General features: G+C 41.9%; 1 protein-coding gene across 19 annotated transcripts in view; it reads right to left on the reverse strand.

Moving 5' to 3' along the window:
- ptprt (protein tyrosine phosphatase receptor type T) overlaps positions 1-14,556 on the reverse strand; it is a 133,189-nt gene that overhangs the window by 20,226 nt on the left and 98,407 nt on the right. For 8 of the 19 annotated variants that reach the window (XM_040204041.2, XM_040204040.2, XM_078092590.1 and 5 more), the window contains 7 exons: positions 13,848-14,002; positions 12,833-12,913; positions 12,163-12,198; positions 9,173-9,268; positions 7,769-7,863; positions 3,131-3,218; positions 1,011-1,096 (listed from right to left, as the gene is read on the reverse strand). In XM_040204041.2, the coding sequence (XP_040059975.1) occupies positions 1,011-1,096; positions 3,131-3,218; positions 7,769-7,863; positions 9,173-9,268; positions 12,163-12,198; positions 12,833-12,913; positions 13,848-14,002 (637 nt within the window). The remainder of the gene's footprint in view (positions 1-1,010; positions 1,097-3,130; positions 3,219-7,768; positions 7,864-9,172; positions 9,269-12,162; positions 12,199-12,832; positions 12,914-13,847; positions 14,003-14,556) is intronic. The other 11 variants (XM_040204042.2, XM_040204044.2, XM_078092587.1 and 8 more) reach the window with 3 other exon arrangements.

Genomic DNA, 14,556 nt, shown 5'->3' on the forward strand with positions numbered 1-14,556 from the left:
ATACAATAAGATGAACGTTTCTTCTATTTATATACAGGGCCCATTAATGCTTGTAGTCTTTGTGTTGTCTCTCCTCACAGGTTTCCATTGATAGGGGTTTTACCTGCAGTGGCTGTCTCTGCTACTATGGTCTTGGTGGCTTCGCTATTATTATAGGTCACAATCTATTACACTTCTACTACTCTAATTATATTATTTATTTATGGATTTTGTGTAATTTTAGTTCACAACTTATTTTGTACTTCTGTCCACCATGAGAGAGTGATTCCTCCTGACTTTTTATCACTGGAGAGTCTTATTTTTCTTTCTTTTTCAAGTAAAACACTACATCGACAGATGTTGCATGCTCTAAAGATTGTAAAGACCCTAATATTGGGTTATATGGATATGGATGTATTTAACACAATCCATCTCTAAGTTTCTACTCCGCCCCCAAGATGTTTTCTTCCATCGTTTTTTCTTTTTAATGTGTCCCATCTCCCTCTTCAGCCCCCCTACATCTCTAAGAAGCATAGCACCAAGTTCAGCATGTTCAGAATCAGCAAAATATTAAATAATAGAAGGAAACATAACTGTCTAGCAACAGGACGGGTAAAAAGTGAGGACTTTCCAACACCTTATTAACTCCCTTCATATCTGCATATATTCATCCTCCCATGAATAAATCTGATGAATGAATCAATGAACGGATGTTTGGATAGATAGCGGTTTTGTTGGATGGATGGTTGTATGTTTGTTGACATGTATTCCTTCCCATTGACATTATAAAAAATATATTGTCGCTGATACTAACACTTTTAAGGACTGATTGTGAGCAAAGAGAGAAGATTCTCTCCACGGTTTTTTAGCCAGGTCTCTGGACTTTGACCTCCTATGACCTTTGTTTAAGGAATACTGTTAGAATTGTGATGGTCAAGGTTAGGGACTGCCAAAGAATATTATAGTCCATCACAAGTGAACCACACACAAGAACAAATCAGTTCTGTATGTGTGTGTTTGTGTCGACTCACATCAATATAATTAGCGTTAATGTAGTCAGAGTGTGGGTCTCCATCCAGCAGCTGCAGTCGAACTCTTGTGTGATCGTCTGTAGGATCAGATAGCACAAAAATACAACAGGCCTAAAGTTACATTTACCCACAGATCGGAGCATCTAACTGTTCGGTTGGGAGAGCAAGTACACCCAAAGTGAGGACGAGCCAGAACCAAAAATACATTATGACAGCAGTTGTTGATTGATCAAATGATTTAAACGACCCAGAGATACCTACCTGTTACCTAGTCTGTTGTTGAGCACATCATAAATCATGACAATACTTGTGTGAAGTGAAGTCTTGTCCCTGGAGAATAAGGAACGGGTCCTGTCTCGTACTAACCAATGGTTTCTTTTAGAGGAGAGGAGGCTGGAGGAGGTAAGAGAGAACCTCAGCCTCCTCTGCTCTTTACCTCCTTCAGCCTCATGTCCTTTACACCCCCCTCCCCCGTCCTCTCGTCTCCTCATCCTCCTACTCCAGAATCCACTAAGTAGGGATTGAGTCTGTCACAGATATATTTAATCAGTTAACTCCCTACGGAGCTCAGCTCACTTCCGGCAACTTGCTACCGTCAGCTGCAGGCATTAGTGGCTTTGATAGTGTGTTTGTGTCAGTGTGTGTTAGTGTGTGCGTGTGTGTTTGTATCTGTGTGTATGTGTGTGTGTGTGTGTGTGTGTGTGTGTGTGTGTTAGTGTCTGTGCGTGCCGGTGTCATTAGTATGACTGAAAAAATACAATTGGTGTTGGACTATAGAGTGTTTATAGTCGATCCTATCAGCTTGTTCATAGATTGTTGCTTTCAGCTCTTAGAGGGCCAGAATTACATTATCATTCATTTCGAAAACGTGACTGATGAAGACAGAGCAGTCTTGTACACACATTTACATTTACAGACAGTCACTCCTTCCCTCCACATTTCTCCTTTTCTCCCCTCAAGCATTTTCTCAAGAAAATGGGACTGTACTCAGCAAGCAAGATGGACATTTTCCATTAGCAGGACCCTGTAATTAAAGGATTTATACTAATAGCAAATTCATCATAATTCCTGTTGGAAAGTTCTTGACAGGCTATTTCCACTCACTGCAATGGTTCATTTTAAAGCCCCAGGTTGGTGGGGTGTGTTTGCATTGACATCTAAACCCAGGGTAAGGACACACACACATACACATGAGTTGCAAAACGTGAGAGCAACGCCGGTATTGATACACATACTTAATTGAATTTTGACATTTTGCTTCTTATGTTCCTAATGGAGGTATTGTGTAAGATAACAGGTACAAAAAAGAAAAACACAAACAAAAATGCCTAAACACACATACACATATATAATAGAGACACATATACACACTGATCATCAGGAAGGATTGAATGGAATCCCCTCTGTAGACGAACAATTACTCCAACAAGGTGGCTGAAGGACACTCCTGCAAGGACACTCCGGCTGAGAACAATCCTACTGAAGACATTCCTGCTGAAGTACACTCCTACTTAAGGACACTTCTGCTGAGGACAATCCTGTTGAAGACATTCCTGCTGAAGACATTCCTGCTAAACTACACTCCTGCTGAGGACACTCCTGCTTAGGACACTCCTGCTAAGGACATTCCTGCTTATGACAAGTTTGTTGAAGACCTTCCTGCTAAAGTACATTCCTACTTAAGCACACTCCTGCTAAGGACAATTCTGTTGAAGACATTCCTGATAAAGACATTCCTGCCAAAGTACACTCCCGCTTGAGGACACTCCTGCCTTAGAGATAATTACCAACAGTTTGTTTGGACCTGTTTCCTTCAGCTGAAGGGCCGTGTCTTTACCCGGTGCTTCTGCTGCCTAAGCGTATTTTTATACAAGCAATGGTTGGACCTCGTCTTTGTATCTCCTCAATAAACCAATGCATGTGTGTATTTTAAGGAGAGTTTGGCTCCTGGAACATACTGTATACTAGCTAAAGTAAAATAAATGGTGATAACCAAACCAACCCAGACTAACCTAAACCACACTATACTTACCAAACCAGCTCAAGTCCACACTGAGAGTAGGTCAAACCATAATCCTGTTCAGCTGAAAGTACTCTATCTTTGTTATTGCAGTACTCACAGGCGATGATGTTGCCATAGCGATTCTTGTTGCGATTCTCGTCTTTCTTGGCCGTTTCCCAGGGCGCTGTCTGTCCCTCCGCCAGGGCCTGAACAGAGAAATATCCACATGGTTAGACAGAAGAAAGGAATGGAAGGATGAGGCATTTAGTAGTGGGGACGAAGTCTTGTACACAGAGTCAAAATACAGGTTTAGCAAGGCGATGAGAGATGCTAAACGACTGTACTCAACTTCAACAACAGTTCTCAGCAGGTGACTCTGCAGAGTCAGATTTGATCAATGTCCTGACTCCATCCCCCACAGCTCCACCAACCTGCCCCAGACCCCCACCCCTCCCTCCCCCAGCCCATCAGGGACTCACGCCGTTGTATCAGCCTCCCCTCCCCCACCTCCCTCACCAGCAACGACCCTCTCTATTCTGGAGAGAGAGACGTTAAAGGCGCTGGCATGCTTCTGCAACTGCGGCTTTTTGCGCAGTTGTGTCTATGGAATCGTTTCAATTCATGGTTCAAAAAGGCTTGCGCGTGTAGCAAAGCAATTCACCTCCAGGACCCTAGGTGGAGTAACATTTTTTGTGTGTGGAAGTCGTTGGTTTGTTCATTTACTCCGATGTTTGCGGAGATCTCCCAAGAATCGGAGGCCATCTACACGTCCTTATAGTCCTCCAATCACGGGTTGTAGAAGTGGTCATATTTCTGTATTTATTCCGACAAAAGCTCTTCAATGTGATTCATTCTCTCTTCAAAAATGTTCCTTTTAAAAATAGCGGTATTGTGCTATGAAAGCGGAAATGTGGGACTCCAGAAAGGATGTAGTTCGCAGACCACCCACAGCCTTGCGGGCTGCGTGAGGCTTGTGGAGCTTGTGACGCTTGTCTAGAAAAATGGGTCGACGCACGCAAGAAGGGGTAAAAAAGCACGCAAGAGGCACGCAAGGGGCTCTTGCGTGTGCGTGTCCTTGCGTCTCTCTGAAAACGCACAACCATAAACTAGGCTTTAACTCTTAGGCTCTTTAAAAGACAAAACCCTCGCGAAGCAGCCGGACTGGACTTCGTATCCCCTCACAGCCTGAAGCATTATGCTGATCAGCTGTCTTCAGTGTTCACAGACATCTTGAACATCTCCCTGGAGACATGCCACGTACCAGCCTGCTTCAAGGCCTCCACCATCATCCCTGTTCCTAAGAAGCCCAGGATCACAGGACTCAATGACTACAGGCCCGTCGCCCTGACCTCTGTAGTCATGAAGTCTTTTGAACGGCTAGTCCTGACCCACCTGAAGACCCTCACCGACCCCCTCCTGGACCCCCTGCAGTTCACCTACAGAGCCAACAAGTCTGTGGAAGATGCTGTCAACATGGCCCTCCACTACATCCTCCAGCATCTGGACTCCCCAGGAACCTACGCCAGGATCCAGTTTGTGGACTTCAGCTCTGCTTTCAACACCATCATCCCGTCTCTGCTGCAGGACAAACTCCCCCAGCTGCACGTGCCCGACTCCACCTGTAAGTGGATCACAGACTTCCTGTCTGACAGGAAGCAGCACGTAAAGCTGGGGAAACATGTCTCAGCCTCTCGGACCATCAGCACCGGTTCCCCCCAAGGCTGCGTTCTCTCCTCTCTGCTCTTCTCCCTGTACACCAACAGCTGCACCTCCAGCCACCAGTCCGTCAAGCTTTGCGGATGACACACGTTCACACAACAAGTACAGTGCAGAAATAGTATTTATTTCCATGGTGAATAGTGGAAATGATAAGTGTCTTTACGGAGACTAGCCACAGAGATAAGCCACGCCCCCTTTGTTGTGTGAGATGACAGATTGACCCTCTGGTTCATGCTTCAGTCTTCTCTACAAAGCAGGTAGTTCTGAGCGTGTTGTGAGAATGGGAAATTATAAAACACTACATGCGCACGTGCATCATGTATAAATAACACGTGTGTGTGTGTGCTACCAACTCTCAAAGCTCGCCATATTGGATATTTCAGGACGACCATCATAGGACACCAGAGGAAATCGCAGAACCATGCACACTCACTCACACACAATAATACATTTTTTGCTTGATGGAGCAATCAGTTAAGTTGTGCTTTTCGGCTAAAGAGCATTTGTTGTTATAAAGTACAGTATAGTGTGTGACTGTGTGTTTGTGAGTGCACATTCATACCTTATATATATATATATATATATATATATATATATATATATATATATATATATATATATATATATAAAAATGGGCAGGAATTTGTTTTCAGACCGTTTAGGTAGGAGGTTTCTATAGGAGGGTTATGCATGCATGTGTCTGTGTGAGCGAGTGGGTGAGTGTTTCAGTGTGTCTGTGTGTGTTCAGTTGCATAAGATGTGCGTTGGCTGAACCTGAAATAAAGAAAGAACACAGGGGTAATACAACTACTGGTCTGTCCTCTGACAATGTTTGGGGATTATGGAGGTTCTACATGAATGCACAGAGCCCAGATGAGGTGGACGGAGCAGTCGAAACATACCAAGCCTCATAAGAAAAAGGCAGTGGGATAGCTTTACCTCCTGCAATAATTAAATCTCTTCAAATCTTGAATGGACAACTAGATTTTGGACATCTTCATGTCCAGCAGGAGACAGCTGAACATCATCCATCCATCTGCAAACCGCTTATCCTGCACACAGGGTCGCGGGGTGCTGGAGTCTATCCCAGCCAACTTGGGGCGATAGACGGGGTTCATCCAGGATTGGTTGCCAGCCAATCACAGGAGCTGAACATCAGTGTGTCTCAAACATTATGGTTATCGTACTCAAGTGAAGGCTCAGAGATGGCTAACCTCACGTGATGAAAACTTATTTTAACGGGATGACGCTCTGATCTTATCACACACAGAAAAGACTATGTTATATACGTAAGCATTGGTTAGTCCGCATCCTTTTCTCTCCTCAATAGAACAATCAACGTGTAGCTTTTGCATCATACAGTACATAAGTTACAGTCAAATACATTTGGTTCAATCAACCAGCATTGCTTCTTGTTTGTTGTTTGTCTGTTCAGTGATCACAGTAGTTAACCTGAACAACACCTCAAAGCAGAAGAAGTAATGCTAAGCATGCTAATGGTGTTGATGGGCTTCTACACTAAAGGTCAAATCACACACAGAAAGGGATAGAAGATGGTGGCCACACACACACATGAACACACACCAAAAATTTTCATACCGAGAAATGAATCCTTTATTTATACGTAGTATGTATGAAGTGTGTGTGTCCTGGGCATCTTTCTTCATCAGCTTTCAGTGACAACCTCCATTCTTTCGCTCTCACGCTCACAGACGAGAGAATAAATCACATTTACTCTTGCATGAAACCTTTCATTGGGATAAACTCAAATGAAAATATAATCTATGGCAGCATGGAGGGAATTTGCCACAAAGATGGTGACTTGGTATTACAAAATATTCATTCTTTTGAGTGCAACAGAGAAGGCGAAAATGAAACTCTTCATCTTAACTTTTGTCTGATTCATTGGAAGTCAAAGAAGGAATGAGGACTTTAAAATTATCACAGGAAGGAGAATGATTATAGAAATGTCTGTTAATGATAAACTGTGCCCTAAACAAACACTAATGGCAGCGGGGAAAAGGGAATACGAGAGCAAACACATGGGATTAAGTGGACAAGAAATAGGAAAAGGAGAGTAAAAAAGGGAATAGGAGGGAAAAAAAATGACCATATGAAAGTGTTGGAGCCATATTTTCTGTTTTATTACAAATGACAGTATTTGTTTAAGTTCATATTTGAAATAACTTTCTTTATGATTTATTAGATCCACCTGACGAGGACCAACGGATAAGAGAAGGGGGTGGGGCCGAGTCACGGGGCTTGCTTTTGTATTGGAGAAGACATCTGCAGTCTTTTGAACTCACGCTGTTCACTCTCAATCATATAAAACAAGATTGTATTTGTGGACGAAAGAACCGAATGATTTTAAATAAACGAACACGAGTCTGGAGGGTTTTGTATTGAAACGAACGTGGAACACAGGAAGCGGAATGCCGGGCACAGAAACCAGGAAATCCAAAGGTAGGCCACCACAGAAAGGGAGATTGGATTTGATGACTGAAGAAGACTGAATAAATGTGAGGATGTTATGAACCAAGAAAGACAGAAAGTAAGAGGAGGAACTGAGGAGAACAGACAGTTTGTTTTACTGATCATAGATATTGATGTGGTAAGGAATTAATGATTGATAAGAGTTTTCTCAAGAAGCCAAATCCAATCCAGCCATGGAGATGAAGAGGAAAAAAAGGAAATACGAAATCTAATCACCAAGCTGGAGACGCTACTACCATTTATTGATGTTATTTTCAAATGATGTACCTACCAAAAAAATGAGAACCGTTGTCTCTGGAGACACTCAACTATTTCTCTCCAGAAAAGGTTCAATTTTTGAAGTGACTTAATACAATCGCTCACCAGTTATGCTCTAGTGATTGGTTGGGTCTAGATGGGTCACATTTTATTAAACATATTATCTGGAAGATGTAGCTGCAGGAAAAAACAGCTGCGTATAATGTTGTCAATGTGCCGATTGACGCCTGTCTTATTATTGCTCTCCCTGTAACTTTCCCTCTTTGTGCGTGTGTTGTTTAACCACCTCATATTCCTCCTTGAAGCCATAGCCCTGGCCACATTTCATCTGGGTGATGTGTTGGAGGAGGTCTGCCACTCGAATAGCTGGCTGGAACTGACCTGCAGAAACAGAACCATTTCACAGAAAAACAGAAAAAGGTCAATATTAAAACCAGTTGATAGATGACTTTGTGGCAGGTAGAGAGTGAATGGAAAGATCTCATAATGATCACCAATCAGTCTTTAATTAATTTAATAACCAACATATCAGTTAACATAGTAAAGTAAATAATAATAAGTAAGTGGACTTATTCGTATCCAGCTCTTATATATATTATATAATAAAAAGGTTTTGTCATTGTTGTGTATTTTCCTACAAATTTCCTAGTATAACCTTTATTTGTGTGTAATGGTATCTGGAAACTTGAGTGTGCTAACTTACCAACTCAACCTTCAGCCTTTAATTTGAGAAAAAATTAACCGCTGTAAACTGGGAATGATCACTTTTCTAAAGAAAAGAACTTCAGTTCCATGTTGGGAGATACAAATTAGCTAATTAGATTAATAAAATTAGCTTCAACCGTGTGACTAAGTAGCTGACTGATCAAGGAGAAACTAAATTTGCAACTTACATGACAACCTACATGGCTGACTAGATGACCGACTAACAAATGAAGCAACTGAAATACTTCATGGCTTAAGCATATGTAGCTAACTTGCTAAATTGACTGGCTGACTGACAAATCAGCTAAAAAACTACCTGAATAAATAACTAGCTGACTTAATAGTCGATTGGCTAATTTACTAACTTGCTAACTCTCCAGCTGATGCAATGTTTTAGAAGTTTAAATGGCTAAAGCTCATCATGAGTTTAGTAGGGGAAAAGTTCAGTGGGGACTGCCCAAGCTGAAGAGACTCAGAAAACCTCTCCCCTTCGATCTGATTTGTCTATGCATAGCATAGCTGCGTGGAGGAAGGCGAAAGTGTGAATGGACCAGGACGGAGGTGTCCATGAAGGCTTCTTGATCTAATCAGATGTGTATGCTGACTACATTCCTCACTCCCTCAGGCCTGGGGCCTCATGCCTGTGTTCTTCTCTTTACCAGAATAAAATACCGCCGTTATTCTTGTGTATGTATAAATATGCCTGTGATGCTCTCAATTGTTGAAGCTTGCCACTGCTTCACATGTGAAGCTGGTGAAACTTCTATCCTTTGCAAAAAATAGATGGAAAAAGACAACTTTGATTCAGAGACTTTATTACTTATTACTGACCGGCTAACTGACTGACGTTAACTGGCTAAATCTGTAGATGTCAGTTTAACTAAATAAACGTACAAACTAACTAGTTGGCTGACTAACCTGATAACTCTCTAGGTGACTGTTTAACTGACTAGCTAAGCTACAGCAATCTTGCATTTATACATACCACTCTGGTAGGAGAGCTCCACAGACTCACAGCCTCCATATGGAAAACTTTGCAGGGTGAGAGAGGGCTGGGAAAGTGACGGCTGACTACTGTCTGCTAATGGAATGACAGAGAAGATTGTGTTACCATGACAACAGACGTCCTGTTCAAGACAACCCCCCAACTTCAGTGTGTCTGCAGCACACACACTGTGGACTGTACACACACACCTTGGTAAGAGACCATGGGACGCATTTTAAGAGCGGTCAGTTAAGCGAGTTACACAAGGTAATTACAACATCTTTCCTCTAATGGGGAAGGGCAGATCAATTGGATGAGTAGATGTGGGTAGATTGAGGGACAGATGAAGGAATAATGGATGAGGACCTAATGCTACACAATATAAATCCGCTACGGGTAAGAGGAGGAAGAAGGTTGTTTTTTCATATGTGTGTTTGACTCCATATATATACGTAAATGAGTGTGTCTGTGTGTGTGGTCTCCTGCACTGATGCAGGAGTATGTGTATCATACCTACCTCTCAGTATGTGGAGTTTAGTCTATAATTGTGAGTGTTTGAGTGTGTGTGTGTGTGTGTGTGTGAAGTCACGCCAAGGTTAAATATGCATTAAGCCAGGCATGAAATGGAGCCGCAGCAGCTCCACAACACTGAGGATGATGAAGACATCTCAATGCTAATGGGAGATTTACTGAAAGTGTGTGTGTGCGTGTGTGTGTGTGTGACGAAGACATATCGAGAGCGGTGACTGAGTGTTTGAGAGATGCATCGATAGTGTGTGTGTTCATGAGTGTGTGCTTGTTGTGTTTTTATGTGTGTGTGTTTGTGTGTTAAAGCAGTTTTTCATGCTATGTAGTGTGCTGTGTATAAAGCTCCCTTCTTCCACCAGGTGACTCTATTAAGCCTTAGCAATGGCTGACTTGGACTCAGGGTATTAAAGTTTTAACTCTTCACTTCAGTCAACATGTGTTTCTAAATGATCAAACCGCTAGAGGGCAAATGTTCTGGTGAATTGATAAAGTAATCTTCGTTCCTTCCCTTTGCCCCATTTGGCCTCCATTAAAAACCAATAGAGTTGTGTATCATTCTGAAGGACAATTCACAATACAACCGTCATTTGACTTGATTAGAACTGTTTATCGTCATCTATAAACTGATCCAGTGGATTTGAGTTGACGTTACGTTTACATTAATGATACCACCCATTCAATATTCTCAAAATTAGACCAGTCACCACTCACAAAAAGGAGTATTTGGACCATGACAAATTATAGGTCAATATCAGACCTCCCTTTAAAAAAAATATATATATTATGCATGTTTTTTGCAGGTAAACTATTTCTTGGACATAAATAATTCAGTCAGGCTTTGGAGAGAACTACAGTACTGAAACTAATCTTTTGTTTTAATGTTTTCAGTGAAAACCACATAAAAACAGACAGTGGCAGAACTACAGACCAAAAGTCTCTGACACTAAATTGGTTGGAATCCTACTTGAAGGACCGAGAATACTTCGACTCTAGCTAATTTCACATCAAAGTGAAGATGTGTTTGCCAAGGTTTAATTCTGGGGCCTCTCCAGCTTAATATCTACATGCTGTAACAAGATGAGATTACGGAAAGATCCAAAGTCTGCTGTCATTATTAAACAGATGACACACACATTTAAATAACTATAATATTGTGCAAAGGTTGGGTAAATGCATTAAACATTAAAAAACGGAATATGCCATTATTTTCCTAAATTAAACAAAGATACAACAGAATAATTTATGTTGGGGCCAATTCAAAATTAAGGCTCAGCTTTAAACACTGATTTTAAAGGCCACAAACAGACCTTAGGAATGTATTGACAATTCAAGGACTTGGAAAACCTTTTCCATGCCCTAATCTTCAGTAGACTGTATGTTCACTGGTCTCTTTGATATGTCAGTCAATCCAAACGCTGCAGCTCACGAAGACCAAGAAAGTGAATCACATCACTCCAGTTCTGAGGTCATTACACTGGCTTCAACAAAGAATTGTCTTTAAAATGCTGCTGTTGATTTATAGCCCTGAATGGTTTAGGGCCATTATAAGTGTGACCTGCTGCCTTACAAACCATGCCAAATCCAAATCCCTCAGGTCAGCTGGGACGGGTCTCCTTTCTGTCCCGAGAGTCACGACTGAACATGAAGAACCAGCTTCGGTTTGTCTGGAACTTTTGTATCTGGAACAAACTTCCAGAAAACTGCAGGTCGGCTGAGACAATATTTTCAGCCTGAAGACCGAAGACGTTTCTGTTTGCTGCTGCCTTTAATTAATGAAGTTGGTCCTTTTTACTTTTTATGCATCCTCTATTCTTGTTAGGTTAATTGTTTCTAAATGTTTTCTTTGGCATGTGATTTTAATGTTTGTATTTGATGCACTTAGAATTCCCTTGTTACTGAAATGAGCTATATAAACAAATTACCAGTAATCTTACCACTATAGTGGTTGTGTGTATGTACAATACTTTTTTTCACATCTGTAACTTCCTGATGTGTCCTTATCTTGTCATGCAAATGTTTCTAAATGTGTGTGTTTTTCAGTTGATCAATTTACTTTTTTGTAGGTCCATATATTACATCTTGTCAGAGACAGTGTGTGTATGTGTGAGAAAACACCTGATTTAAGAAAGGAAAATACTTAGAAAGAGCTAGAGCTCCTTCTGCATTGCTGGATTAACCCAAGCTCCTTCTCTGAGTCTTATCTCTGTCACTGTCATCTTGAGAACTTTCCCTCTTTCTTCAAGCTATTACAGTAACACCAACCTCCCTGGCACCATGATGCTTCTCCAATAGCCTGAGAGCTATTGGAACGTGTCTGAATGCTAGATCCTTACTTTAGAAAGGAAATGCCTTCTGTCCATTTATTAAGTGGACGTCGCCTCAGATAAAATGAATAAGGACGTGTAAAAAGGGCTGTGTGTACACTTCTTATATTGGAGGATATGAGATGTGTTGTGACTCACCGATGGAGGTTGTTGCTGGAACCGGCTCTTTGGAGACTGCACAAAAGATCCACATGACACTCAGAAACATGGATGGCCGAGAGTCACATGAAGATTTCACTAAGAACCTCGACAGTGAACAACAGATTACGGTATCGAAACATTTACGCGGGACAACGAGTTATTGTAGACTGAGTGCTCTTGCACTGGTGAAAGGAAACAGTACTTTGATGATGGTAGAGGTACAGGTATTATACTCCTGCTAGTAGTATACTCGTACTACTACTACTAATACTATAATTTAATTAACAATGAAGTGAAAAAACATTTTCTCACTTTTTTTACTTTAATTTAAAGGAAAATCTGTTCAGGAATCGTATTAGCTTCTAGTGAGTGTGTGTGTCTCTATGTATGTGTGTGTGTGTGTGTGTGTCTCTATGTATGTGTGTGTGTATGTGTGTCTCTATGTATGTATGTGTGTGTGTGTCTCTATGTATGTGTGTGTGTGTGTGTCTCTATGTATTTGTGTGTGTGTGTGTGTCTCTATGGATGTGTGTGTGTGTGTGTCTCTATGTATGTGTGTGTCTCTATGGATGTGTGTGTGTCTATGGATGTGTGTGTGTGTGTGTGTGTGTGTCTCTATGTATGTGTGTGTGTTTGTGTGTAGGTGTCCATGTGTGTGTCTGCGTACCTGAGTAAAAGGAGTTGAGCAGGGATTTGCTCTGCAGCGTCTTGCTGCCCTGCACAGAGAAGGAGCAGGGAGACGGAGCAGCTGGGGAGGGAAAAAGAGGATTAGAAAGAGAGTGGATGTAAAAATAGGGGCACATGAGAAACAGGTGACGATGGAGAGGAGAAGAATAAAGAGAGAATCAAAAGATAAAAGAAAGCGGAAGCAGGAGGTGAGGAGCAGAGAGAAGAACCACAGAGAGACAAAATAAGGAGAAATCAGACGGAAAAAAGAAAACAAACAACCAATGTATCATCACTACATAAACAATAAATAAAAAAATACAAACACACACACACAAACACAGATTCAAACTAACTTTCACAGTAGAGGCTGAATTTCAAAAGAGTGCAGCTGAAGACACACTATATACATATGTGAAATAGCACAAAGAAGTCCAGGGAACAGCAGGTGATGACAGCAGCAGAGAGAAGGGCTGGATTTGTCCTCACTGAGTGAAATGATCCAGAAGTAGTGAATGTGGACCCGGACGTAATATATAAGGCCGCCATGATAAGAGCTGTTTGAGTCCTGCTAAGGAAAGGAGCTTCAATGCTTCCCCAGGACCATCCTTTACGAAAGGAAAGGAGAATATTCCGTCATACAAATCCTTGAGGAGGCAATATTTAAATAATGGCGCATCATTCGGCTGTTCCCAAGAATTAATGATCATGACCGAGAAACGTATCTCATGTAAGTCGGGGGTCCCCAACCTCTTTTGCCTCACGGACCGTTTTCCAGTTAGATAATCCTTTGCGTAAGGTGTGGCGGATAAACAAAAAACCGTAAGACTGGGGGGGGGCGGGAGGGGGGCGTAGTCGCGTGTGCTCTGTCCGCTGGTGTATCAGTTCTTTCTAGTAGAGACCAGGACAGAAGAACTTGAGTGTTCAACGGCTCCACACTTTCTTGCTGGCTCCATGTTGAGGACCTACCAGATGGTGAGTAGGTTCAGGAGGAACCTTCAGAGAAGCCAACTTACTGAATCCGTTGAGTTCCTGGTTGGAGGTGGAGAACGGGTCGTCTTTGTGCAGCGTGCTGACTTTAGTGGTGCTCTTATCAGCCGTGGTCACCGGACCCATCTCCCTCTGCTGGGTGGAGCTGCTGGTCGTCTCCTTCTGCTTCTTTGCCAGCTTCCTGTGGTGGTAAGAAGAAGAGATGTGAAGGCCCCTCACACACACATGGGTAGGCTATAAGTAAATACACACGCACAAACCCAAACAGACATATCAGGACACGAGAAGACAATTTGAACATGCAGCGACTCAGAAGACAATAGCAACATGATGAGGAACATTGTGTTTTATAGATCTTCATGTCTCTAAAACATTTTACTCACTTCAAATATTGATGAAGTGAACTATTGGTGAATTAGGAATGACAACGATGCCTGCTTGCAGCAGAATCTTAAGTATCTTCATCTAAAGGTCTTCTCAAAAGATAATCTCCACCTAAAGATTATCTCCAACTAAAGATCGTATTCACAAATAAGCCAATTTACAACTTGCTGTAGTTAAGAACCATTATAAGTCCAATGTAAGTGCTACAGTTAGTGTGTTAGTGGAGGTAGAGTCTGAAGAGGTGTGTCTTTAGTCTGAAGATGTGAAGGCTCTCTGTGGTCCTGATGTCTTCAGAGACCTCCTTCCATCATTTAGGAGCAGGACAGCAAAGAGTGGAGATCTAGTGGAGTG

Source organism: Gasterosteus aculeatus, chromosome 17 (genome assembly GCF_964276395.1).
Source record: "Gasterosteus aculeatus chromosome 17, fGasAcu3.hap1.1, whole genome shotgun sequence".
In the NCBI taxonomy this organism is placed as follows: domain Eukaryota; kingdom Metazoa; phylum Chordata; class Actinopteri; order Perciformes; family Gasterosteidae; genus Gasterosteus; species Gasterosteus aculeatus.